Source organism: Lissotriton vulgaris, chromosome 4_1 (genome assembly GCF_964263255.1).
Source record: "Lissotriton vulgaris chromosome 4_1, aLisVul1.2, whole genome shotgun sequence".
Classification (NCBI taxonomy): Eukaryota; Metazoa; Chordata; class Amphibia; order Caudata; family Salamandridae; genus Lissotriton; species Lissotriton vulgaris.
Window position 1 is genome coordinate 663257533 of NC_141691.1, and position 26625 is coordinate 663284157.

At 44.8% G+C, this 26625-nt stretch overlaps 1 protein-coding gene across 6 annotated transcripts in view; it reads right to left on the reverse strand.

Annotated features, from left to right (window-relative positions):
* FYCO1 (FYVE and coiled-coil domain autophagy adaptor 1) overlaps positions 1-26625 on the reverse strand; it is a 917765-nt gene that overhangs the window by 551282 nt on the left and 339858 nt on the right. For all 6 annotated transcript variants that reach the window (XM_086964932.1, XM_086964931.1, XM_086964930.1 and 3 more), the window contains exons 6-8: positions 18199-18342; positions 16445-16538; positions 11286-12878 (exon numbers count right to left, since the gene is read on the reverse strand). In XM_086964932.1, coding sequence (XP_086821058.1) covers positions 11286-12878; positions 16445-16538; positions 18199-18342 — 1831 coding nt within the window. The remainder of the gene's footprint in view (positions 1-11285; positions 12879-16444; positions 16539-18198; positions 18343-26625) is intronic.

The window sequence follows — 26625 nt, forward strand, 5'->3', positions numbered from 1 at the left end:
TTTCCGATTGCACATTCTTTTTCTAATGATACTGCAGAGCACACGTTTAGTGAACTACCTCCACACGAATTGTCTTATCGACTTGCGCTGCGCAACAATACATTCATTCGTATGTTACACCATTCACACCAGATCAACAATGCTACTAACTGTTGGATATGTGGCCGACTCCCTCCCTATCAGAACTATAAGGGAGCTCTGCCCCTCTTTCCTTACCCGTTTTCACACAATGGTTCCTGTGGTGCATGGTTTAGTTTAATATCCTCTTTAGACACTGAATCAAGGGTTTCCCAAGGCAAATGGATATGGGGGAACCTGAACACCGTCATGAACAAAGCATGTTTCCCAGATGAAAAAGGTCTTCCACAAATGACAGGGACCGATCTAGAAAATGAAGTGTATGGATTAGGCAATTTTACACTCAATCTCATGATTCTAAATGTTCAGTCAGAAACTAGTCCAGACTTGCCATCCATATCAGTTTTACCAGCTAAGGGTGTATTATGCGTCAGAAAGAATGGTTCAGTACACCTAGGCCATAGTGATTGCACTACTGTGGTCGAATTTAGTGATGAAGGCAAGTCTACATTCAAAGCTTCCCGACATTCCTATTTCATTTGTGGTCATACAGCTTATGTACGTTTACCTCTAGACTGGGATGGTACTTGTTTCATTGCATTCTTATTGCCACCAGTTTTTCTAGCCCCATCTGATTATCACAGGAATTCCCGTCTCAATCTTGTTAGGCACAAAAGAGATCTTCCATTAGTTGATTTTACTGAAACCGCATGGGAACAATATACAGATTTCAATAAAGGATTCTTTCCCTATTTAGGCACTGTCTCCAACAGTAAACTGATACGCAAATTAACCCGAATTCTCGAAGCAGTAGTGAATGAGACTACTTCAGCTTTGGGCAACTTAACAGAGGAGCAGTCTGCTATGAGACTTGTTGTTCTTCAGAACCGCCTTGTCCTTGACGTCATCCTGGCCGATAGGGGCGGAGCTTGTAGAGTCATCGGATCTAGTTGTTGCGTGTTTATTCCAAATAACGCGCCTTCAGTCTATAAAGCTATTACCAGACTTCACGAAATTGCCCATCAGATACACCAGAACCCAGGCTCCTGGACTTGGTCCGGTTGGCTCTGGAGTGTAATAACAGCCTGGGGATGGAAGCTATTGTCATTCCTAGGGATTATATTGGCCATTGTGTTCAGTTGTTGTTTATGTCTTCAATGTGGGCCAGCGATTTGCGGCTTGTGCGCCACAGCCTGTATTCCCCGCTCAAGTTCACGTTCCCATTCCCGATTAAAGAAAGAAGAACAGATGATGTTATATGAACAAATAGATGGTCTCATGAAAATAGATATATCCTAATGGGTCCGTAGGGGACAAGGAGGGAATGAGGTAATTGAAATTTTTATAGTCAGGTATGTCCCCTAACGAGTACCCCATCGTCTCCATGTACGAGTTAAAAGTGCATGTAACTTCCCTCCGCAACCGAATCTGAAGACGCAAATACATTTGCGTCCAACGTTAACATGTCCTCTATCAGATCCACCATGGATGGATCGATAATTCAGTTCCTAAGTATGCCGTGCCACCGTCTTTACATGGTGCACTTTCACGTTTTCCTGGCTCTTCCGAGTTAGGCCCTGATTCCTGCCATTGAACCACTTTCTGTCTTTGTCTCCGAAAGCTGCAACGTGGAGATGAGGTGCATCCCTGACCTCTGCCTTACTTCCTGCCAAGCGAAGCGGTGCTTGGCTCGGCCTAGCCTGCCTGCCAAACAGTATTGTGCCTTCAAGTTATCAGTGTAGCCCGCTCAGCCTCCTCGAAAACACATTCCTGTCTAGTGAAACAGGTAAACATATCCCCGACTGCAGAGCAAGGGCCAAGCCTTCCTGTCCTCCCTCATGGAATTCATTGCTCCCGTTACCATGGTAGGCGCTGGCTCCGCGCATTGCACCTAGACACGCATACATTCAGTATAGAATAGCTTCTGCCCAAGAGACCTTTTACTCTAGATTAAACATCCTCCAAATACTAGATATCAGATATGTTATAGGGACGGGTCGATCTGACATGCCAGACGTCTGTCTCCTCTACTAGTGTTAAAGGTCAGACCCTTAGCTTCCTCCAGATGCACGTCAATCACACGTCATATTAGCTGCGCGCGCATCCAGGCCACAGGTTTCAGCTGACTCTGCAAGAATTCTCTAAGCATACACCCACTTGTGACACTTTTCTGTGACGTTTCTAGTACACGCCTCTGTGCACACCCATGTTCACGCCTTTTTGCTACGCACATGTGTTCTTATCATATACATTTCATTTGTCACGCCTACTGTATTCACTGCCATTGTGTCATTTTACTATATATGTCATGTACTGTTAATAAATCGTTGACATCTTTCCTGACATCTTCCCTTGCATATCCGAACCCTTGTATTGATGGAATAGATCTCCATTGACTCGAGTCATTCTGAATTAAAGCCCTTAAAGACTCAGACACCCCGGACTCTGCCTCTCATTTTACTCGTATACGGTAAAATATTTACCACAGACTCAGACAGCATGTGACAATACGCACACATACCGCCGGTCACATGCTAAACCCCATCTTCTCCGCAAGCCCCCATGTCTCCTTCAACCACACCACCGAACCCCACTGGACCGACCACTGCTGCGTCCATTTGACCTTCAGGAAGCCCACCACACACTGCCGCACCCAACAGATGCCACGTCGATGCTGGGTCAAAGTCACCGAAGAGCAGCTAGCTACCGCCCTCACCCAGAGCCGACCCCACCGAAACCGACACCGATGCCCTCAACCTCCAACAGTGGATCGACGACTGCGCCAACACTCTAGCCCCGCTCAAGACACCCTCCAACAGCCACACCAGCAAGAAAGCCACCTGGTTCACTGAAACCTCCAGGCCTCCAAGCATACATGCCGGAAACTGTAGAAGAACTGGCTCCGCGAACGATCAGCAGACAACTGCACGGCCCTCAAGAACGCCACCCGCAGACACCATCAACTCATCAGAACCGCCAAGAGGACCGCATTCAAGAACCACCTGGATAACAACGCACACAACAGCAAAGAGCTCTTCAGCATCGTGAAGGTACTCTCCAACCCCAGCTCCAACACCAATGACATCCCCACCTCGCCGGACCTGTGCGACTCACTGGCCACCAACTTCCACCGCAAGATCGCAGACATCCACGACAGCTTCAACGCCACGACCGCCCCGCCAACCACCGAGACCCCCACCGCTGCTACCACCAGCCGCCTGATCGCATGGTCCAAAGTCAACAACGATGACACCATCAAAATCATGAACTCCGTCCACTCTGGATCCTCATCTGACCCATGGCCACACCACGTCTTCAACAAAGCCAGCACAATCATCGCCCCCCATCTCCGGAAAGCTATCAACATCTCCTTCGAGACAGCAACCTTTCCAGAGAGCTGGAAGCACGCCGAGATCAACGCCTTACTCAAGAAGCACAAGGCGGACCCCAAGGACCTCAAGAACTTCCGGCCCATCTCCCTGCACCCGTTCCCGGCAACAGTCACTGAGAAAATCATCAACAAGCAACTGACCCGCTACCTCAAGGACATCATCATCCTGGACCCATCCCAGTCCGGTTTCGGCAGCAACCACAGTACTGAAACCGCCCTCATTGCCGCCACCGATGACATCAGGACCCTGCTCGACAACGGAGAAACAGCAGCCCTCATACTCCTGGATCTGTCAGCCGCCTTCAACACGGTCTGCCACCGCACACTACGAACATACCTACACGACACCGGGATCCAAGAGAAGGTACCATCTCGAAAGCCCCTTTGGCCAAAAGGGCTTGAAATTCCTGCCACAAAATGGAAAGATGGTCCTCGGTCAGTCATTGGGGACACAGTGAAAGGGGCAGCGAGGAAGAAAAGAATAGTACGGTATAACCCTGCAAACTATCTGTAGGACCCGGCTGTCCCAAGTGATAGCCTGCCAACTTGAAAAGAATCGCTAGATTCTGCGTACCAAGTGGGCTGCGAGAGAAGGGCGAGCGGAATGCTGACAACGGTCGCCTGTGTGGGGGGCACCTCAGCCACGATTACGAAACTGCTGAGAGGGCTGGACATGTTGGCCGTAAGGTGCACCTCGGCCAAAACTGCAGAAGGAGCGTTAGAGCAGCTGCGGTTAGTGAGGGGACAGAGAAGGTCAGAGAAGGACCGGTAGCCCTGCTCTCCTTAAAGCACTCAAGAGTGGAATCAGCCATGTCCCTAAACAGACATGTTCCATCAGAGAAGACAGGTGCTGGAGAACCCAGTCGCTAGCAGCCACGCATGGTAGCCAATGGCAACACTGTTGCCAATGGCCTGGCCGGTACAATTGGTGGTGTACAATCCACAATAAATTGTGAACATGGCCCTCTAAGAATTCACCAAATCCTTGTCCTGAAGAGAATCCCCAAAGAAAGTGCTTGTTTGAAATGCGTAGACCGGGATCAATAGGGTATCCTAGTTCAATCAGTATCAATATGGAGGTATAAATTCATTTGTCTAAAGAAACTATAGGAAACTCATATTAGATACCTCTAGACCCTTTATATGTTCCACTACTAAGAGTACTTTCTGTGAAGGTAATGCTCTGGTCTTGTAAAATCTTGGATTGGTGATAATGCAATTTTAGCCTAGTTTATATAAAACTTTTGCGTTATCACAATGTATATTTGATTTATCTTTTCATATTTCACACATGATTTTCAAATATTTGTCAATGTATATCCACTGAGTTTGAATGTGGATTGTCCTTTCTTTTATCGCACCAAATGCGAAAGTTTAAACAATGTTTGTGCTCAATCATTACTAAAACAAATTTGAGGTCATGATTATTGTGTAAAATGTACTTCATGCATAAGTAAAGATGTGTTTAAATCTCACAACCACCTGATTTTGCTTAGCGTACACAATTGTCTAAGGCCAAAGGTGGTTGTAGATATGGGCCAAACCCCCCAGTTCACCTAGAAGGCCCACTAGCAGCACTTAATTTACAGGCCCTGGGTAAATAGTATACCACTTTACAAGGGCCTTATAAGTAAATTTAGTATGCCAATTGTGAATACACTAATGTTACCATGTTCAGGGAAAAAGCACAGTCATTTTAGAACTAGTCAGAAGTAGTAAAGTGCTCATTCTTAACACCAATAAAAAAAGAATCAGCAAAAAGAGGAGGTAAGCAAGCAAAATGTTTGGTGGAAGACCACCCTAAGCTGACAGGTCTAACACATGTCCCTTGCAGCTGAAAGTGGGGAGAGCTAACCAACTTCTCGGGAGTTCTCATCAATAAGGAGGAAAAACCTGGATAGACCATCAGCATTTTTGTGTTCTATCCCTGGTCTATTTTCCGCCCTGAGGTCCATACTGTGTAGAGAAATGGACCACCTCAACAGTTTTGGATTCTCACCCCTCATTTACATGAGTCACCTGAGGACCATGTGGTCAGTCTGAATCAGGAAGTGAGTGCCAAACAGGTATGGTCTCAACTTCTTCATTGTCCAGATCACAGAAAAAGCTTCTCTTTCTATATAATGCCACCTTTGTTTCCTGGGAGTAACCTCCTGGAGATGAAGGCTACAGGTTAGTCTAGACCCTCTTCATTAAGTTGAGAAAGTACTGCCCCTATGTCATGCTCTGCAGCTTCTTTCTGAAAGATAAACTCCTTGGAAAAGTCAGGGGCCTTTAGCACAGGAAAGGGGGACTCATGAACCCCATGAGACATCTTCTTGCAGGCGGGTGCAGTCACTGACTCCACCGACTGCAAGGGGATCTCTAATCCATCATCATAAAACTTTATTTTGATTCATCAAAAAGAATCATAAAAGTAAACACTTTTTAAAAACACAATTTTACAAATGGTTTATCGGATCTACAGGTTCAGGTTACTTCCAAATAATGAATTTTCTCGACCACATTTTCAACACATTACCCAGAGAAAGTTGCAATACATCAAAAGAGGAAATTAAAAAAAATAAAAAACATATGACAATAAAGTGCATTGTGCTATTTAAATCCTAAATATCAGATGTAGACCAATTCAACCCTGCATGCTTACAAGCTTACATTGCCCTGAAATGTTCGTCAAGTAATTACACAGTACTCCCGCTAAAGCAACCCCCTTCAAAAGTGTAGGCAGGTGCCGCCTGCACACTGAAAAAAGGGAGCGGCTGTAAAGCAGCCGCTCTGAATTTTCACTTGAATGCGCTGACCCCACAAGTTTGTGGCTGCCCTGGGGGCAACGCATAACCCCATAATGTACCACATTTTCCTTCATTACGCAAGGCGCACCTTTTTAAAGGTGCGCTCGGCCCAATGAAGAAAAATACACTGCATGTGTAATGCGGTCCCTGGAGGAGAAAAAAGGTGGTCCTTCCAGCTGCTGCTGAAGACAGCTATGTCATCCAGATAGGCAGCACTGAAAGCCTCCAAAAACAGCAAGGACCTAGTTCACTAACCTCTGAAAGGTGGCAGGGGTATTCTTGAGTCCAAAAGGCATAATTCTAAACTGATTCTGAATCTCTGGAGGAGAGAAGGCTGACCTCTCCTTTTCACCTTCTGCTAGGGCGATCTGCCAGTCCCCTGCTCTGCTGTAAGATCAAAGTTCTGAGATGCTGCCAGATCAGCTCGCCAGGAAGACCTCTGTGCTTCTGGGAGGAGCAGTCATCTAAAGACTCCCCGGCCATAATGCCAAATTGGCAGCGACCTTAGTGGCAACATTCTCCCCTTTAGTTCCAAAATATGAATATTTTCTTCTGATTGCCAATTTGAATTGCCACTTGGAGAAGGAGGACCACTTGCATAGTAGGAATCTAGAGAACAAGAAGCAAGTGCTCAGTGGATTAAAGGTGGCAACCATAGAGCAGGACATACTCTGGATCTACTGTTTTCAAGTTTCTGCCACATTTCCATTCCTTCTATTGACCCTGTATGTTGGTCGGATCATATTTTACTAAAATTCAGATTTATGGCGCATAACACGTTTCTTGCCAGTGAGATCTATCCCTGGACGAAAGTTTCTCTGAAGTCTTTCACAGACAACTTTTGTGCTCCTGCTTTAAATGTTGATATCCCTGTTGACACCAATGTTCTGGAGATTGCAATTGTTGAAGCTCTCGATAGATGCGCCCCTCTTAAATTAAGGCAGACAATGAGATTCTCTTCTTCAGAGAGATGATATACAAACCATCTTAGAGCTGCTAAAAAGGAGAATAAGGCATTAGAGCAGCGTTGGCAAATTTTTCTAAATCCTCGCTGGATCACACTGCATTTAGAGCTGCTTTAAAATTCTTACAAAAAATACTTAAAATCGCAAACAAATCTCATTTTGTGAGGAGACGAGGGGAGAATAATAGCACCTCCAGGGAACTCTTTAAGATAGTCAAGCAAGTATCTCAGCCCATCGATGTGAATCAAAATATTCCTATTTCGGTTCAGATGTGTCAAGAACCCCAAAATTCTTCCATGACAAGAGTGATAAGATCTACTCTGCCTTAGAGACTCAATCCCCCAGGAAGATGATGACCAGGAAGAAGTCGACCTTCACCCAGGAAAGTCTATTCACTGGGGTAAATTCAAGAACATTAACCAGAATAAGTGGAAAAGGCCATGGTGGAGGTGAAGTCAGGGTCTCCTTTGGATCCCTGTCCTCATTTTACCTTCTCTAGACTTACCACAGTCCTAAGTCCTTTTATTACCTGGTTGTTTAGGCTTGCTTTGGATAAGGCTGGCTTCCCGTCTTGCTGGAATCTGCTCCTGTGCTGCCTCTTTTAAAAAAAGACTGGAGCAGAGGCTGGTGATTTTTCCAAATATCATCCTATCTCCCGCCTGCATTATTTGGCAAAGGTGCTAGAACGGACACTTCCCAAATGAGCTTTAGAGGAAATAATTGCATGGAGTCTATCCAACTGGTGGTGGCTGACAGAAATAGATCAGGGCAAGGCTGTGCCCTGCTCCTATTAGACCAGTCTGCTGACTTCAATATGGTCTCCCACTTCCATCTAGTTCGCGGACACCATGAAGCAGGCTTGCTCTCTGCCACTGTCCAATAGTTTGGAGCACTTTTGCCTAACAGATCGTATTCTAATTATTTAGCTCTGTTTAAATCTACAAAGAATTAAGAGAAAGGGTGCCACAACAACAAGAACAGAGGCCGGATGTGGAAAGTAGGAGGTGGTTCTGGGCGCACCAAGATATTTTGAGTTGTGAAAGGACCCAGATGAGATTTCCTTCTGTAGGGTACCTCTGACATTAGCCACCTGTGCCTTTTTTTAATTTTCCCCAACATCTAATCAACCTGGGGCCTGAAGAGATATTCCCCCAAGGGCAGGTTGATGAGATGTTGACCATCTGGCTTGAAGCCGGAGACATGGAGCCATGCATGTCTGCAAAGGAGTATGCTGGAGTTGATGCACCAAGCAGCCCTATCAACAGCATCTAAGGCACACCTAATGGTGACTCTGGAAATCAGCTTGATCTCTGAGAACAGCTTGTGTCGTTTTTTACGCTGCTATTCTGGGAGATGTTAGAATAGCTCCTCGATCTCATCACAGTGGGCACAGTCATACTTGGAAAGCAAGACGTTAGAATTAGCAATATGCAAATGATTGGCAGACTGTGCCATAACCCCATTGCTAGCACCGTCTATGCATTTACTTTGTCTAGTGGAAGGGTATCACCGGTACCTTGTGAGTTTACCCATTTATGGGAGGAGTGCACCACCAGGGAATCAGGAGGGAGTTGGTCACTAACGTTAAAGGGGTCTGAAGGGAACTCGGAAGGGAAGATGTGGGGGGATAACTTGAGGCTTAACCGGCTCCTTGAAAATAGCAGGCACGAGTTTGATCAAACCTTTCAGCAAGGTACGCGTGGAACCGTGAGCAGAGGAAAGAGTTTCAAAGTGGAAACCCTCTTCGGCAGGCTCCTTGTGCATTTCTACCCCATGAAGGTCTGGGAGGTGAAGTGGAGAGGAGAGGGAGAACAGGCTAAGGAAGGGACTGGTGGCTTTGTTGTGCTTCTTCAGCTGGTTGGGTCGTGCTAGGGGTTCCAGAGTTTCCTTGAAGCTCAGCTGTCAGGGGAAAGGGCCTGAGAGTTTGGCCCATCTGGAGGTAGATGACAATCTGCCTCTGTTGAGTGTCCAGTTCATCCTAGAGTTTCTGGAGGACTGGTTCATCTGGCTCGACGGCCGATCTTCTCATCGGCACCATATGCTTCAGCACTTGGACCGACCAGGGTTTTGGTGCCGACCATTTCGGATCCAACTGCTGGGAGGGTGCCGAGCTAGTAGCGGGTGGCACCAAGTATGTCGGCTTTAGGATTTTCTTTGGTGCCAAACTAAAGCTGGGAGAAGGTTCCGAAGTCGAGGGCCAGTGCCAACAATTGCCCAAAGGCAGTGGCGGCCCAGAAGTCTGTCTCTGTGGGTCTAAAGTGGCTGAGCTACCCTTGTGGGGTGGATACTCGGAGCTGTGTTGAGTGTGTGTGGGGGTGAGAGGGGAGGGTGCTGTACCCACGACCTGCTGACCCGGCGGGAGGTCTTCGATCTTGAGGCCGGAATCGAGACTCTCTGGCAAGAAAGCCTTTTCAGGCAATAGCTCAGGAGGGATGCTGAAGAGATCTGGCATGTCGTCTCTACCCCTGCACGACCTCTCGAATCAACAGGCTTGGCGGTCTTGAAAAGTCTTCTTCATCCATAACAGTCAACACACAAAAAAGGGGCCAAATCATTCAAGTCACAAAAGTATGTATACAAATGTATATGCTGAAACTGCAACACCTTAGCTTTGTGAAGAAATTATCAAACTTGCATCTAGGGGCATCTGGTAACTTCTTGTCACTGTGGCACTTCAGCCTTGTAAATATTTTGTAAGCAGCTGCTTTTGACTAAAGAAGGAAATCAAGTAAAGCCATGAGGGCCTCAAGCATTATTAAAGACTTCAAGCTATTGCTTGTTACTGGAGAGGAACATCTTAGGAGGACTTGATGTACTACAGCTATGCAAAAGCTCAGACTTATTGGCTTTGGCAATGTTTGTTTGAAACATGTACGCATCTCCTGGTTGCATCATTCCTGAATAGACTGTAGACAATGGAGGCTCTCTTATTACATTATTCACTCCCTACATACAAACTCCTGGAGTTGGGTCAAACTTTACCCTGGTTTTGTTCCCCCCCTACAGACTTCCATTGTGCACTAGTATTCCGTTAAAATTCTGTTGGAAGCCAGTGAATGCACTAATCATGCTGAAGCCAAGTCAAATGGTGGAGAAGCTCTAGCTGAAAATATCTCCAGGGTTAAATACATTTGATACATTGTGCTTGAGTTCAGATCTCCAAGAAATTGAATGAAGCATTCTACAGCTGTGGAATTCAGCTGCTATTGTGTTTGTTGATTTTGTGGATTGTGTGACACAGTGCTTAATTTGAACTAGTGGTTTACGGTGCTCTGCAGTGCTACTTAATTGTCAGCGCCTGCTCTAGTGAAAGTCACCACATGGTGGTTCTGTTTGTCAAATTTTGAGAAAAGCACAACAACAATGTGTAATAAGTCAATTTACATTGAAAATAAATAATCGCTCACACCATTATTATAGCTTTGGGTGGCCAGGAATAATTTGAATAGCCGCAATTGTAGGAGTGCGATGGTTAGTACTTGTATTGGTTCTGTCATTGGCAGCACTGGCAGGGACAATGGGTGGTGCAGGGTGAAGTGGCCTCACAAGATGGGCCCTGTGCAAAGCAAGCACTGGTGTCACCTTAGCTTTAAGTGTCTGTTTTGTTGAAGCTGGTTTTGGATTTCACCTGCGCTTTGAATGACAAGATTATTTATTCTATTCCATTTACATTTTTATTTTCACCACATGTAATGTTAATTATTTTCATTTAGGGATATGTTAAAGTGCCCTATTGCTTCTCACAGGGTTGGGGCTGAGCTTGATAAAAGTTACAATATACATTTATATAGTCCGATGGGATGTGCTACCTTGAGAGGTCAAGAGCTGCAGAAAAGATGTAGGTAATAAAGGCATTAACATTTAAAAAAATATATTGATTCTCTCTCCTCACATAGTTAATATTTGTAACTGATGTGAGCAATGAGTTATGCTAAAGTACATGTGATTGGAGGGTACTCTTTGTGACAAGGAAACAGCAAGTACACAGACAGGGTGGGATATCCCAAAGCACCCACTGCAAGTTTAAATACATTTTTGTTGGGGATATCCATTAATTACCTTGAGTTTGTCTTCATACTTCAATATTTCAGCACTCATTTGAAACTTTACTGTGGATATCTCTTCTTTACTGACTTCGTGGACACTATTTGCCTGTTTCTGAGTCTCATTCAGTTGCCTCTGCAAGACAGGAATGGCCGCGGTGCTTTGCTCCAACTCTTTTAATTTCTCCCTAATTTTTTGATTTGCCTCCTTGAGCTGCACCAGTTCGTGTTCCAGTTGCTCCTTCTCATTTGCTGCCTGCTGTTCAAGTTCTCTCAGCTTCTCTGAAGCTTGTGCTAGTAACTGATCTTTATTCTCTTTCTCAGAAGACAGGGAGCAGATCTGAATGCCAAGTTCTGCCATCTCGGTGTTAGTTCTGTGCAAAACGTCCTTTGATTCCAAGTTCTCAATTTCTAGTGTGTGTGCATATGTCTTTGCTTGCACCAGTTCATCCTTCAGATGTAACAGGTTCCTTTCCAACTCGGCCTTTTGAAGAACCTCCTTTTCCATCTCCATTTTCAGTGCTTCCTCCTTCTCTTTAAACTGCATTAAGTCTTTCAAATGGCTGAGGTTTAGCAACTTAATTTGGTCCTGAAGTCCCTGCATCTCTGCCTTCTGCTCAGCTGCTGTGTTATCATACATCCCTTCAGCAGTTTCCCTGTCATTGGTCACTTGTTGAAACTTGTCTGGGGGGTGTATAGACTCTAACTGCAGCATGGACTTGTCTTCCACATTCATTGCCTGTTGGGCATTGGGAGCAGACAAACATGGAGCTAGTTCGCTGCTCTCAAGAAGGCACATTCTTCCATCCAGTGCAGCCTCCTTCATGGGAAAAGATGATGCCACCCCATCCACTTTAATTTCGTCACGATTTAGTACCTCTACTTTCTGTTGTAATTCTGCAGTTATGCAGTTGAGCTGAGATAGATATTCAATTCCCTGTTTCAGTGCTTTATCTTTTTCCCTTTCTGTGTCTCTCAACTTCTCTGACAATTCTTGAATCTTTAGTACAGACTCATACTGCGTGGTTGATTGTTGCTCCTTCTCATTCAAGATGGTGTTGATTCTTGCAAGGAGCTCAAGGTTCTTTTCCTCGGTAGCACTTGTCCTCAATTGGAGTTCCTCAATTTGCGTATCCTTCGTGCTTGCAGCAGCTTTGGCAGTCTCCAGCTCCTGATTCAGGAGCCAGATTTGTGATGCATAGTCCTTGTTACTAGATTCCAATAACTCAATTTGAGTCTGTTTTTCCCTTTCTTTTTCTGAAAAATTCAGTTCAAGTAGTTTGAGGCATTCCTGAAGCTCCTCAACAGTGCTCTGTGTGGAGATGACAGCTTCATGTTGTTTCTGCAACTCTTCAGCCTCTTTTGTCAGGCGATCATTCTCTTCCTTGATTTTATTAAGCTTATCTTTGTCCAGTTGTGCTTGTGCTTTCTGAAGTTCTGTAGTACGCTGGAGTTCCACATTCTCCACTTCTAGTTGCTGGAGTCGGTCCTGCAGTTCTTTTTGCCTGAGCTCTGATTCGTCCAGCTCTACACACATCTCATCCACACCCTCTGCCTTCTCATTGCTAAGGGAATTGTTAAAATCAATGCTGGTTGGAAAATCCTCAGCCTAAAAAAAAGAGTAAAGACATATGTAAACCATATTTAACAACAGACCTTTGCTTTTATACTTTTTTCACTTTTTTTACTGAACAGAAACAATAATGTTCAAATATGCAATTAAAACAAAGGTACCCAAAAAACACCTACTTACAAATGTAAAGAACAATTGTGTTTACAAACAAAAGAGAATACAAAAAAACGGACACTTTCCAGCTTATCAGACCAATAAACAACTATGATACTGTGGTATCAGAAGATGCCAATAAAAGACACGTTCAGCACTTTACGAGGGGTGTGGGACAGGGGCCTCGGTGAACGTGCAAATGAGGATGGACGTATGAGAAATGGCTATAGCTAGCCCATTCCATATAATGCAACTCAATTACTTATAGATGACATATCCTACACAGCAGTCCCTATGGAGGTACAGACAGAAGACGCCCCTGAGCTGCCCGATATGTGGAATGCGGGAGGCAGATCTCGTTCACATCTTTTGGGCATGTCAACTCATTGCACTCTTCTGGGATAGGGCGCACAGTGTTCTGACTGAAGTTTTGGGATGGCTGTTCAGTGCCAAATCCTAACACACTCAGCTGGTAGTGTTCATTTTGGCATTGGTACTCTCAAAGTGGGACCTTGGTAAACACGGGTGAGACAGTGAATGTTTTAGCATAGAGGGATGGGCAAAGTAAATGAGCTACTGCATGGCCTTGGAAATCCTTATATATACAACTTAGGGCCATATGTAGGTAATCTCTATTTACCTACTCTTAAATACGGAATTTTACCGATTCGGTATTTAAGAATAGGTGAATAGTATGTAGGTAATTATTCGGTAACTTGTACCGAATCGGTACGATTCGGTACTTACCGAATCAGTATTTACCGATTCGGTAATTGCCATTCATTCCTATGGGAGGCCCTTAGGAATGAATGGGAAGTCATTCACTATTACCAATTCGGTAAATACCGAATCGGTAATAGGGGGCACATATTCAAGGGTGGCAGGGTGTCACATTGACACCCTGTTGCACCCCTGAATCGTGCATGTGTGCACATGAGGCACACATACATGCCCTAAGGGGATGTGAGTGAGTGAGTGATGGTATGTATGTCTGCCACATGGCGCTTTTGGAACAGCACAAATTTGCTTTTTCAAAGGTTTTCGATATTTACCACCAACTTGTAGTTGGTGGTAAATAACGAATCCTCAACTCAGAAATGCACTCACTTGAGTGCTCCCTACATTACGGATTTGGTAATTTACTGATTCTGTATTTTAAGGATTCAGTAATTTACCGATTCGGTAAATTACCGAATTCTTCAATTTGGCCTCCTACATCTCAAATGCCTAATACCGGTCGGTAATGGCCGAAATTCGGTAATTTCGGCCGTTACCAACCGGTATTAGGCTACCTACTGCTGGCCCTAGCTGAGGCTGCCTCAGAAACACGCTAAGATTTGTGGATACTGGTGGAAATACCGCAAAACTGTAATTGCGAATGATAAGGGTGTGGCGGTTGGTGAAGGCAGGCAGTAACATGGGTATTTTTGATATGCTAAGTAGACACAATGGTCTACTGTTTGTTATTGGGTCAGAATACACGTAGATGTCATAAAAAACAAGTGGTGATGGTTAATAGCTATGGTTCCTAAATTATAACATTTAAGACAATTGTTTAAAAAAGTTTTTGCAGCGAAAAGCAATAGTTCAGGAGAACATTAAAGGTGAACTTTAAAAAGAAGTCTGAGAATTCGAAATTGAATTATTTTGAGAGTAATCTAGTGAATATTAATTATACCGGTTGTGTACCTGCTGTCTCAATTTTCAATATTAGTAAGTCAATTCTGCAGCAGAGCTAATTGATGTGCTTCCCACACGGAGCCTTATTACAGGCGTCTGTTGGCCCCACTGAGGTTTTGTCCGCAAATTTGAGAAACCATTTTGAGAACAATCTCAAGGACTAGGAGAGGCAAGATTGTACTTATAAGTTTTAAAGCTTTTTTGAAGGACATGAAAGACGAAATCATATGAATTTTAAAAAAAACACATTCCAAGGAAGTCAGCATGAAAGAAAAAGCTTGCTAGGAAAAACCAGCCACTGGAACGGTCGTATTTCAGAATAAAATGGGCCTTGAAAGCGATGCAGTAAATACAATTTTATTCTAAAAGTGTAGCTCAAATTTGTGAATTTGTCGACCATTATGTCTGCAGAATGAAAACTGGCCGATGGCAAAACCAAATGTGTACATAAGCCATAAAAAGTGCTTCTCTCAGAAACCCCGTCACTTGTTGAAAATGAAGCTATGAATTTATTATAAATGTCTAACCACTTTTTCCCAATTGAATACATATATACAGGTTCCCATTGCTGACTTACCAGCCTATTATCACTTTTTGCATAGCCCAGGGTAGTGTTTGGGATGTTACCACCATCAAAGTTGATACAGTGCTCTTAGAAGCCTTCACAACATTCATCTGACAGCCAGTGAGACCTAGGAAGAAACGTGCCAGGTTCTCAGGTCTGGTGGCTCCTAATCATTCTATAATGTACTGAATCATTGCCTGGAGAGGCTGTGCATTGTTTCAGAGAGGATATCAGCATATAATTGGTATATAAGGCACAGGGTCATTGGTATAAAATCTGTGAGTCATTTATACTCAATGAGTTCAAAATCACAGCTACACTCAAGAACATCCAGGGCTTCAAGAAGATGATAGAGTTAAATTCAAGGTATTGTGCATTGTCCACAAAGCCAGCAGAAACCTGACACCTCACTACATACAAACCAGAGACTCACATTCAATTCCTGCCCATCAGACCACCAACAATCATTCGACAATGTAAAAGAGGGGTGCAGATCTTTAGATGAGCAACGAACAAGACACTGAAGAGCTGTTAACCATAACCCAAAACCTGAGCCTAACCACATAAAGTTTAGGAAACTCTGACAATCTTGAATTTAGTTGAGTTGCGACTTCTCGACATGGTTGCTCATCCTGCATAATTGATCATTTACCCAACCTTCCTTCACTCAAGATATATCACCTAATTTCCAGTATTCTCAAATTACCGAAAGTCAATAAACAGCACTGTACAAAACTACTTAATACGGAAAAAAGTAAATAAATACATAAATAAACAAACCGCAATGAAACAGCTGCAAGAGGAAAGAAAATAGATGGAACAACTGCCAAGGGGGTCAGGTAGAGACGGACGAAGATATGAACATAAGAGGAGGGTGTTTATTGACTATCATTATGCAGGTTTAGTGTTCGTTCAGGGAAGTATAGGAACACGACTTAAAAGAGCCTTCTTTATTAACTCAATGAAGGAGGATTGTCAAATGTATGAAGTATGGAATTACAAACACATGGAGCATTACCAGAGAAGTACAACAACATGTTTTTTTTGAAGCCAGGCATCTCCAAATGCAGTGATTATGTGCCTCAAATGTACAATTTTCTACCACATCGCATTATGTAGTGTTAGCAGCAAACACCTAGTCGCACAAGTGACACTGCTAAAATGGACATCTCAATTACTAGTGAGTGTCAACTACAGTCAATACCTGTAAGTATCCGCCCACTAAACTGCTCATGCTTGAACAGCGGCTTGGTGGTTTCCACATCATTGCAGAAGAGCCAGGAGAGGCCAATGATTTCCTGAAAATCATGAGAAAGAGTGATGTCAGATCAACAAATACACCACTCAAAACAACAATTTACTGGAAAAAAAGTTACTCCAATTGCCAATAGTAGAATACAGTGCCTTTTGGTAATGCTGTGGATCAAAGGTTGAGCCGAACTCTAATCTATATTCATGGTCTGCTGAACTAAAGATACTTAGCCTGAGAATTCCAGCACAGGTGGAATTCCAAGAGATAACATTCATCATGACTAGAAAATATTTAGGGGAAAAAATCAAAGTCCCACATCTACATGTTTTTTGCAACCATATATATATTTATCATTTATTAATTACATGGTGCATTTTACATTGATGTAATAGGGAACAGCGATTTCAGGTATAAGGTGAAAAGGCTCAAGGGCATAGGCCTACATGGAAAGGCTCTGTCATGGCTGTCCTCCTTTCTAGAAGAGAGATCTCAGACCATCTGGCTCCCTCCATTTTCATCACTGATACCATTCCTGGATGTGGTTATCTCCCTGGGTTCCATCCTTACTTAGCCCCACCCTCTTCAATATCTACCTATCCCCCCTGGCATCTATGGTAGAGGAAGAGGGTGCCAAGATCATCTCTTACACTGATGACACTCAGCTGATTTTTACGTGTGACAGGGGTCAGGTTTCGACGGGGCCAAGATTAGGACTTGCTTAACAAAAGTTTTCAACTGGCTGAAGATTAATCAGCTTAAGTGCACACCAGATAAAACTGAGGTGGTTTTCTTTGGCCTCTCTGCTCTTCAAATGCCAACCTGGCCAGCATCCCCATGATATGTCTGGCTCGCAAAGGGGGCAGATCCTTCGGCTATCTGGGTGCTAAGTTGTAGAACAGCCTCCCTGAAGCCTTGAGTTCAAATACAAATCTTCTGTCTTTCATGAAGAACCTGAAAACGTGGCTCTTCAGTCTTTAATCGGGGTCTCTCTCACTCCTTTCCACTGTTGTCAAAGGCGCCAGGACACTATAGTTTGAGTAGCTGTGCGCTTGAATGAATTCCTTATTTCATTTCAAAAACATTAAACATATTGTATAACTTATTGTTGGGATTTATTTTGATAACATACATATACAGTAATGCATGCCACAGCGAAGTTGCTTCCGAGCCTTGAGCAACACAGATATCAGAATCTAACAGATGGAGATGGGAATTTCAAGATATGTGGGAGAGAAGTCAGAAGCACAAGTGGTCTGTAGCGCAACCACAGCAATTGATTTCACATGATTAGGAAGGAGAAATCTACTAATTGAAGTTAATCATTGCTGAGAATTGCCTGCAAGAAAAGTTTTTTGGGGGAAAAGAAGTTATGGTTTTGGTCAATGTCAGTGATAACTATAGTATTTTGCTGGATTGCTTAGTTGACAACAGGGGGCATATTTCTCTTCCTGGAAGGGCTTTGGAAATGTTCATTTAGTTTCAACATGTACTGTTTTGTATTTCCTGTTTTTCAAGTACATCTTTTAACTTTGAAAAGGCTTCGAAAATATTCGATACCATACATACAGTTAGGGTCAAAGTTGGAAAACAATGCAGAACAATTTAACTGGTCAAATGAATAAGCCACACTACAATGAATGAATTAAACAATCTGAATTGCACAGTCTAAAGAAGCATGAACGTGAGATGTTTAAAGGAAATCGTACCTGGAAAATGTGGGCCACGAGGCGTCCAAATCATATCCTCTTGATGCAAGATCGAACTGGACATCTGTAAGCTCATACAGATGACTGATAATGTCGGAGCTTATTTTTGGCTTCAGAAAAGGACTTCTAACATAGTACCAATCACTGAAAGGAAAACACATAAATACAAACTGTAAAAGATGCTAACAATAAAAAGTAACTGTAATATACACAATCTGACTGAAACCTACACAGAGGCTACGGCTTTTAAGCAATCAATATATGTAAAACATTTTTTTTAAATTGTACCAGCTCATTCTCTTACTGCAGTACCCAAACTACCCCCGTTTACATATGGGAAGAGCTGCTGGGGAATATAGACATAAAAATTGGTCTTATGCTTGTTGATCTATGGGCTGCCCATGGCACAATAAGTCTTGCAGTGTTCCTGAGAGACAAACGAAGAATTTCTGAATTTCTTCGTTATCGGTTTATTCTCTTTAAGCTATAGATTTCAGAAATAAAACGTCAGATATTGTGCCTCTGATACAAAGAGGCATGGTATATCACATCTCTCCTGAAATTAAATAATGCAAATTTTCAGTGGCAGTCTGTGATGTTTATGGTTTTCCACTTTCCCTGATCATCGCTCCCAGCTGGCAATATAGTCACAATATTATCATACAACAGAACAACAATACAACGGATCTTTAAACTTTTAAATTGAATCATAACATTAAAAAATCCTAGAACATCACAGCAGATGCATAAACGCATCAAGCACTGGCTTAATTATGGTTAAGCACAAACATGAAATGGTTCATTATTGATCATCTAGACAAATTGAGACTACTCACAAACAGTAATACAGCACAATTGATATTTAAATCTATGTCCAATTGTGGTTTTATTACTTTGTGCTGTTTACAAATCGAAATTTGCCTAGCATCGTAACGGTAAGTTTCAATTCTATTAAGGACACGGAGGCGAGGATTATGCTTTTCTTCCTTCGCTTTATTTTATAAATGTAACCCACAGCAGCCAGAAAAGCAATAAGGATTACTTTTTCTCCAATAACAAAGAGAAAACATAATTTAATCATAACAAAAACAAGTACATCCAAGTCCATATACATCAACTCCCATCATTCCATGGGGAACAAAGCCACATAGTCCTTTTACACTGTCCATGTCATTCCTTGAACGGTACTCCATTTTGTAAAGGCCTCCTCTTTCTTCGTGCCAGTCACGGCTGAATATCATTGGTCCTGTTTAGCTCCATCATTTCCTGCAATATAAGGAAACCACAAGGAATTACTCTGTCCATAATGTCAAGACGACAACTTTGACATTCTCAATCAAATTTCATGCAGTTCAACATTGAAATAAAATCGAAACCAGTTTACTTACGTCAAACGGGTGGGTTCGCACTAACTGTGCAACGGGAGGGATAATCCTCGCCTCCGTGTCCTTAATAGAATTTAAACTTACCATTACGATGCTAGGCAAATTTCGATTCTATGTCGGGACCGGAGGCTCATATTATGCTAGTTCAAAGCTTACTTACCACTAACTGTGCCAAATGCACCACCGGTTTAGTATAAAACCTCTTGAAGGTGGAATCGGAAGACCAATCTACAGCATGCATTAGATCCTCCAATTGGGCACCCAGAGAGAAAGCCTTAGATGCCATTGCACCCCTAGCTGAATGTGCACAAACTGTTTTGTGTCAATCCCCGCCTCTTGCATGACCCATCTCACCCATCTGGCTATAGTAGGTGAGGAGACAGCTTTGTGCGGTTTCCGTAAAGCAATAATAAGTTGCTGTTCGCCCGGGAGGACGAAATTCAAGAGTCATATCCTCGTAGGATTTAAGACAGTGCACCACACACAGTTTGGGTACATCCATAAAGGCCGCATATGAAATCGTCCTCGAATCCGATTTGGTACGACGACCCACTGTGAACGTAACCCCTTCCGGGAAAAACACTCTTGCCGTAACATCTAAAGCCCTGACGTCTGAAACCCTGCAACAGGAGACCAGGTACAACAGCATGGCTAGCTTAGCGGAAAGTTCTTTTAAAGGAAGGTACCTATTCGGTTGCCAAAATAAGAAAAGGTTCAAGACCACATTGACGTCCCAGAGGACCGAGTATCGAGGTTCAGGGTGTAGCGACAGACGAACACCTCACAAAAGGCGACAGATGAACGGATGCTCCCCAATTGGGGCCCCGTCCACCGGACAATGAGCCGCAGAGACAGCTGAACGAATCGCATTAATAGACCGATACGCCAGACCATTCATAGCCAGTTCCGCAAGGAAATTTAACTTGGGAATGACGCCTGCGACCACGGGATCCAAATCCCGTCGAAGACACCAACGCATCCACTTAGTCCAAGCGGACCAATACCGTTTCGCTGTGCTGTCCGCCAAGGCCTTTGACAAGAGATTCTGGGCCGACGCCGAAAGGCCTGGGAGCGAACAGCGTCTCCTGAAAGCCTCCATGCCATGAGGCGGAGAGATCCTTGGTTAATGAGGTGGTGTTGTTCCCTTTCCGGATTCAAAAGAAGATGAGGAAGCGGGGGAGTAGGATTGGAAAATCCCAAGAAAGTTCCAGAAGAACTGGAAACCACACGAGACCTCCAACATGATCATCGAGGCGCCACGCAAAGAGGTCCACCGAAAAAGGGCCCCAGAGATCGTCCAACCTCCTGAAGACCAGAACACCCAGCTTCCACAGGCTGGAATCCCTCAGATGTCTTGAGTGCCAATCCGCCACTTAGTTGGCCTGGCCTGGTAGGTACTCTGCCGTCACCGAGACATGGTGTGCCAAGCAATACTCCCAAAACTCTTTGGCGAGGTCCGCCAAGGCTCGGGACCGAGGACATCCCAGGCGATTGACATAACGGACCGCTGAGACGTTGTCCATCTTCAACAGCACACAGGAACTCGCTTGATGCCTGGTCCAGCAATGGACGGCAAATTAACACGCCAAAAGTTTCAGGCAGTTGATATGCAACCCCTGCTCTTCTAATGACCAAACACCACATGTGGAGAATTCTCCGCAACGGGCACCCAAACCTGACTTGCTTGCGTCTGATTCTATGATTAAGTCTGGAGCCGAGACGAAAATCGCACGCCCATTCCAGGCCTCCATGTGTGTCAACCACCATGCCATATCCTCCCTCGCCTCTTCTGACAGGGGAACCGCTTGATCGTACGATAGCCCCTTCCTGAGGTGATGCTTTTTTAGCCACTGCAAGGCACGATAATGTAACAGGCCCGGGAAGATTGCCTGAATGGAGGATGACAGGAGGCCCACCACCTGGGCAATCTGCCGAAGGGAGGTCTGGGGCTTGGAAATTGTCTGTCTCAGGGTGTGACGAATCTTGGCCATCTTGCGAGACGGAAGACTCAAGGAAGCATGAATGGAATCCACGACGAATCCGAGGAAGACCAGACCTTGAGTTGGTAAGAGGACCGACTTCGACTCGTTGATAACAAAGCCCAGGCTTTCCAAGAGGGATACCGTCTGCTGCAACTGAGACATCAGTCTCTGAGGACACGGACACTGTGCCATGAGAAGGATGTCGGTTAGGTACACAATCATCCTTATTCCTTGGCCTCTCAAAATCTCCACCACCGGATGAAGCACCATTGTAAAGCACCAAGGCGCTCAAGAAAGCCCGATAGGAAGGTTGACGAATTCGAACACCGGACCGTGCCAACGAAACTGGAGGAAACGACGATGGGGAGGATGGCTCAGTATGACTAGGTACGCATCCTTGAGATCCAACCTGACCATCCAATCGTGTGGCAGGAGAATATCCTGAAGAAGATGGATACCCTCCATCCTGAAATGCTGGTAAACCAACCAACCATTGAACTCCTTCAGATTGATTACCGGACGTCGCCCCCGTCCGTCTTTTCCAACAGAAAGATGTTGCTGAGGAAACCGTTGGGGTAATGAGCGGATCGACAGATGGCTCCCTTGTCGAGCAGAGTGGACACCTCCTCGTCGATCAGCTGAGCATCGGGAGTAGAAAAAGAGATGGGTCTTGGAGGTTCTGCCTGGAATGGCTGATCATAAAACTCTATGTGAAACCCTTTCACTGTCTGTAAGACCCAAGCATCTGACGTAACTTGAGCCCAAGCGTCCTGAAAGGCCACAAACAACCCCCACTAAATGCCTGCTCCGCAGGCATGACACTTACCGCCTGACTGACCACCGCCGGTACTGTTCTTGAAGCTGCTGCGGCCTCGGAAACGTTGCCCTCTGGTAGAGTAAAAGTTGGTGAAGTTGGCCGAGGAATTGTACTGCCCTCCCCCGGAGCCTTGTACCTTGTTGCCAGATTGCTGGTCGCCACTGCCGGGCAGGGGGCCCCTACCGCGACCAGCCCTTTGGGAGAAACACGTCTGGAACACCCTCTTAATATTAGATTGGGCCTTGTCCAATGACATAAAGGTGGCCACAAACTTCCCCAATTCCTTTACAAAGGGCTCCCTGAACAGGCCCCCATGGGCCACGGCGCCTCTTCGGAAGACGCTGAATCACCTAGCTACGGGTCGAGCTTTATCAGTAAAGAACGCCGACACTCGGTCGATAGGGCGCAGTTGGCGTTCTCCATAAAAATTATTGCCCTCTGCGCCCAATCGGACAGCACCTCGCGGGATATAGTAGAACCAGTGACCTTAGCCTCTTCCGCCATGTCCAGGATTTTTGTCATTGGACCAATGGCATCTAAGAGCTTGTCCTGGCATGAGCGCCAGGAACTATCAATCCCTTCCGTGGGTCTTTGACATACTTGGCCAGGAAAGGTAGCCATTTTGGAATCCAGTTTGGGCGTTAGGGCTACCTTTCCCTCTAGTGTGGGGCGGGAGCACTCAGCCCGGAGACATCCCTGCGCTTCTTTTTCAAGGGGCTTACGGAGGTTTCCCGCCCCAAACTTGGCCACCTTGTCCCCAGGTGCCCAGGCTGCAGAGCACAGATGCACATTTTCATCAATGTCCAGCGTGCCTGATTAATCCTGAGGCAAAATGCCCGCAGAACTGGCTGGGCGCCAAGAACGCGAAGACCCCTCCTCATCGGTATCAGATGGGGAACCCCCATCATGAGACAGGGAAGGAGGTGCTGTGGATACTGCGTGCTCCGGTGGCGGAGAGGGTACAGGCGGAGGCGGTCCGGACTTAGCCAAAAGAGCACTCTTCAGGCGTCCCTGCGCCCCCTCCGCGCCACTCTTCCCTCACACCTTCTTAGGGGGCGGGGCACCCTCCTCTGGTCGCCGGGCTGGAACAGAGGGAACGGCACCCAGGCGAGCCTGTGCTAGTTTAGCGCACTCCGCCACAATGCGGTTGGAAAGGCGTTCCTCCATAGGGGCTACCACTTAGTTCACACACCGGTAAATGGAGCTATCTACCGCTTCAAAAAAGTCATCATCTAAAGGTAAGTACTGAGTAGACTTCTCCTCTTCATAGTAATTCCCCTGCTCCATAATGCCTAGGACCCCCAACAAGAAGAGCTCACTATAATGTGGGGACCTAGCACCTGACAATCTAGATGCAGTTTAAAGCCACTAGAACCCAGCTGTTGACTAAGGATTAGCAGGCCAGCAGTGCCTGTGATGCAGGCTCAAACCACTAGAGCCAAGCTGTTGCCTAAGGAATAGCAGGACAGCAGCGCCTGTTAATTTTTGGGCAAATTAAGGAACTGCAAGTGTTCGGGTGCGGACTGGCCGTTGTGAGTGGTAAATAACACCCCAAGCGCATAGGCCCTCCAATCAGACAAGGCCAGCCAACCACCCAGCGTGCTATACAAAAGCTTATGAAATAACTGAAATTGACCTTTCCTGTCCGCAGGCGATTTCGGAGCGTTAGTCTCTGTCACAATACAGCCCCAGCGGGCGTCAGGCACAAGCGGTGCGGGATGGTACTGACCCCGAAGGGCGTTCATGGTGTGGCTGCAGGGGGACAGGTTCGGGCATTCTCGGTTCCCTCAGCACATTCTCTTCAGAAGTGAAGACTTGCGCCGCAGGAATGATGGAGCAAGGTTTCATACCAAGAGAGTCTTGCTCGGATTCAATCCTCTCGGCATAACATGTAATGTATTAATCAACGTTTGTCTTATCAATATTGCACCACACGACATTTCTAGCATCCAGGGGAAGCTTTCCTATGTGCTTTTACTAACAGTAACTCGAGTGACATCATATGGCCGCCGCAACGCGGGAATTTCACTGCGCATGCGTCTAACACACTCACGTGGTGTGACGTCCTCTCTGCTTTGTTGGGAAATCTTTGCTTCTGCGCACTAAAATTAAAGATGCTGCTTTATGTTTCACATGCAAATGCTTATGCTGCTGCTTTTACTAAACGTTGTTCATTCTGCTTAACTATTAATGCTATAATTATAATAAAGTAATGGGAATAGAGTAGAGATAAGTGGTATACAGAGCATTCATTTATTCTTTGTTCTAAAACTGTTTCTTTTAGACTTTGCTATTAGCTCGTGTTTGGGCCTCATATTGGTATGGTGTGATGACCTCCCTTCGCCTTTTAACTAATCAAATTGAGGGAATACACAAATTTGCAACACTGGGGGGTGGTACATTTCCCTGGAAAATGGCATAACTAAGGTAGGCTTAGCTAGTTAGATTGTCCGACTTGTCCGAATAGCTGACCTGTCACTGACCCAACGCACTCAATAGGCGATCGAGAGCAGAGGTGCTGGCGGAGCACTCTGTCAGAAGAATCGTCAGAAGAATCGATAACCCAATTGTGGTTCTGAGGGAGAAGAGTCGATAACTCAATCGGGGTCCGACTGTTAGCCGCAAAGAGGGGTGTGACCCTGGTGTTGCACTTTAGCTGTGGGTACCTGTCCTGACCTGCATCTGTCCTGTCCTGATCCAATGTGGTCCGCTCCTGTTTTGGTTCTGGTCTGCACCTATTCTATCCTGTTGGCACCTGAACTATCGGGAAACCTGTCCTTTATCCCAGCCTGTGGCCAGGGTTGGTCTTCACACCATTCTAGGTAAATATAAATCTGTGTGGGTATGTCATTGTACTGTTTCCCTTTTTCACCCTTCCCACGTATCAATGCTTAAAGAAAGTCTCGTAATATTTTCACATCACCTTGCTTTAATCATTATCTTCCTAATTGAAAAGACTTTAACTGAGCTTGTATGGACTTTGACATTTAAGATTTAGCATAGATAAAGTGTTTAAACTTTGCCCGAGTCTGTGGTTATTTATGATTACTTTATGAATGCAAATGTTTATTGTTCTACCTATTATGCTAACTGCCTTGATCCCTTCGGACTTAATACAGGTGATAAGGATTGGTGAGTCAATGGGTATAGGTCCTAAGTAAAAATTGAAATTCCTAATTGGCAAATAGTAAAATGTCGGATTTACCTGTTCAAAGTGTGTATGTTTATGGGCCCAGGTGAGTATGGTAAAAATTGAGCAAGTAACCTCGCGCGCAATCAGGAGAAACGAGATGCGCGGGCGCCCCCTGGCGGACAACAGACCCCGCTGCAAGTGGACCAGCCGTGTAAGGAGCGAGAACGCTCCCGCAGCAAAACGGGGACCTGAAAACAAGCAAAACAAGAAAAAAGCCACTGACAGTGAACAATGAAAGTTGAGATCCCCAAATAAAACAAGTCCAACACAAACAAAGGCAATTAATACCACAACTAAATCAACAAAGTCTGATATACAGAAAACAGCACTTAACTGGCTGCGTAGCAGCGAAGAAAGAAGAGGGCTTCACAAAATGGAGGACCTTTCAAGGAATGACATGGACAGTGTAGAAGGACTATGTGGCTGTGTTCACCATGGAATGATGGGAGTTGATGTTTATGGACTTGGATGTACTTGTTTTGATTAAATTATGTTTTCTCTTTATTATTGGAGAAAAAGACATCCTTATTGCTTTTCTGGCTGCTGTGGGTTACATTTATAAAATAAAGCGAAGGAAGAAAAGCATAATCTGAGCCACCGGTCCTGACATAGAATTCACATTGGATTCTGCAGGAAAAGTAATGCTGCATCCAGCCCAGATTTCCATGCAGATTCCATGGCAAAACGTGATTTTTCACGATACGATTCCCTCTGTACGGAGGTCCCTTGGCAGAGAAGTCTGCACAGGGGGAACGGAATCCCTTGTACAAATGCACATTTTAATGATTTTCTTTTTTCCGTGCTGGGAAATATATTTATCCAAGGAGAATTACCTTTCACATACCCTCACCAGATTTTTGAGTGATCCGGTTCTCTGTCAACCCTGGAGATGGATGAATGACAGTCCTTTGCTAGAGTAAAATCTGAAATATTCCAGGCTGGAAATGGAAATGTGAGGGGTTTGTGAATGTCCACAAATGCACTTGTTTGTGAACGTTCACAAACTGCAATGGCTAATCACACCTTAAAACCCCCAGGAACACACTGAAT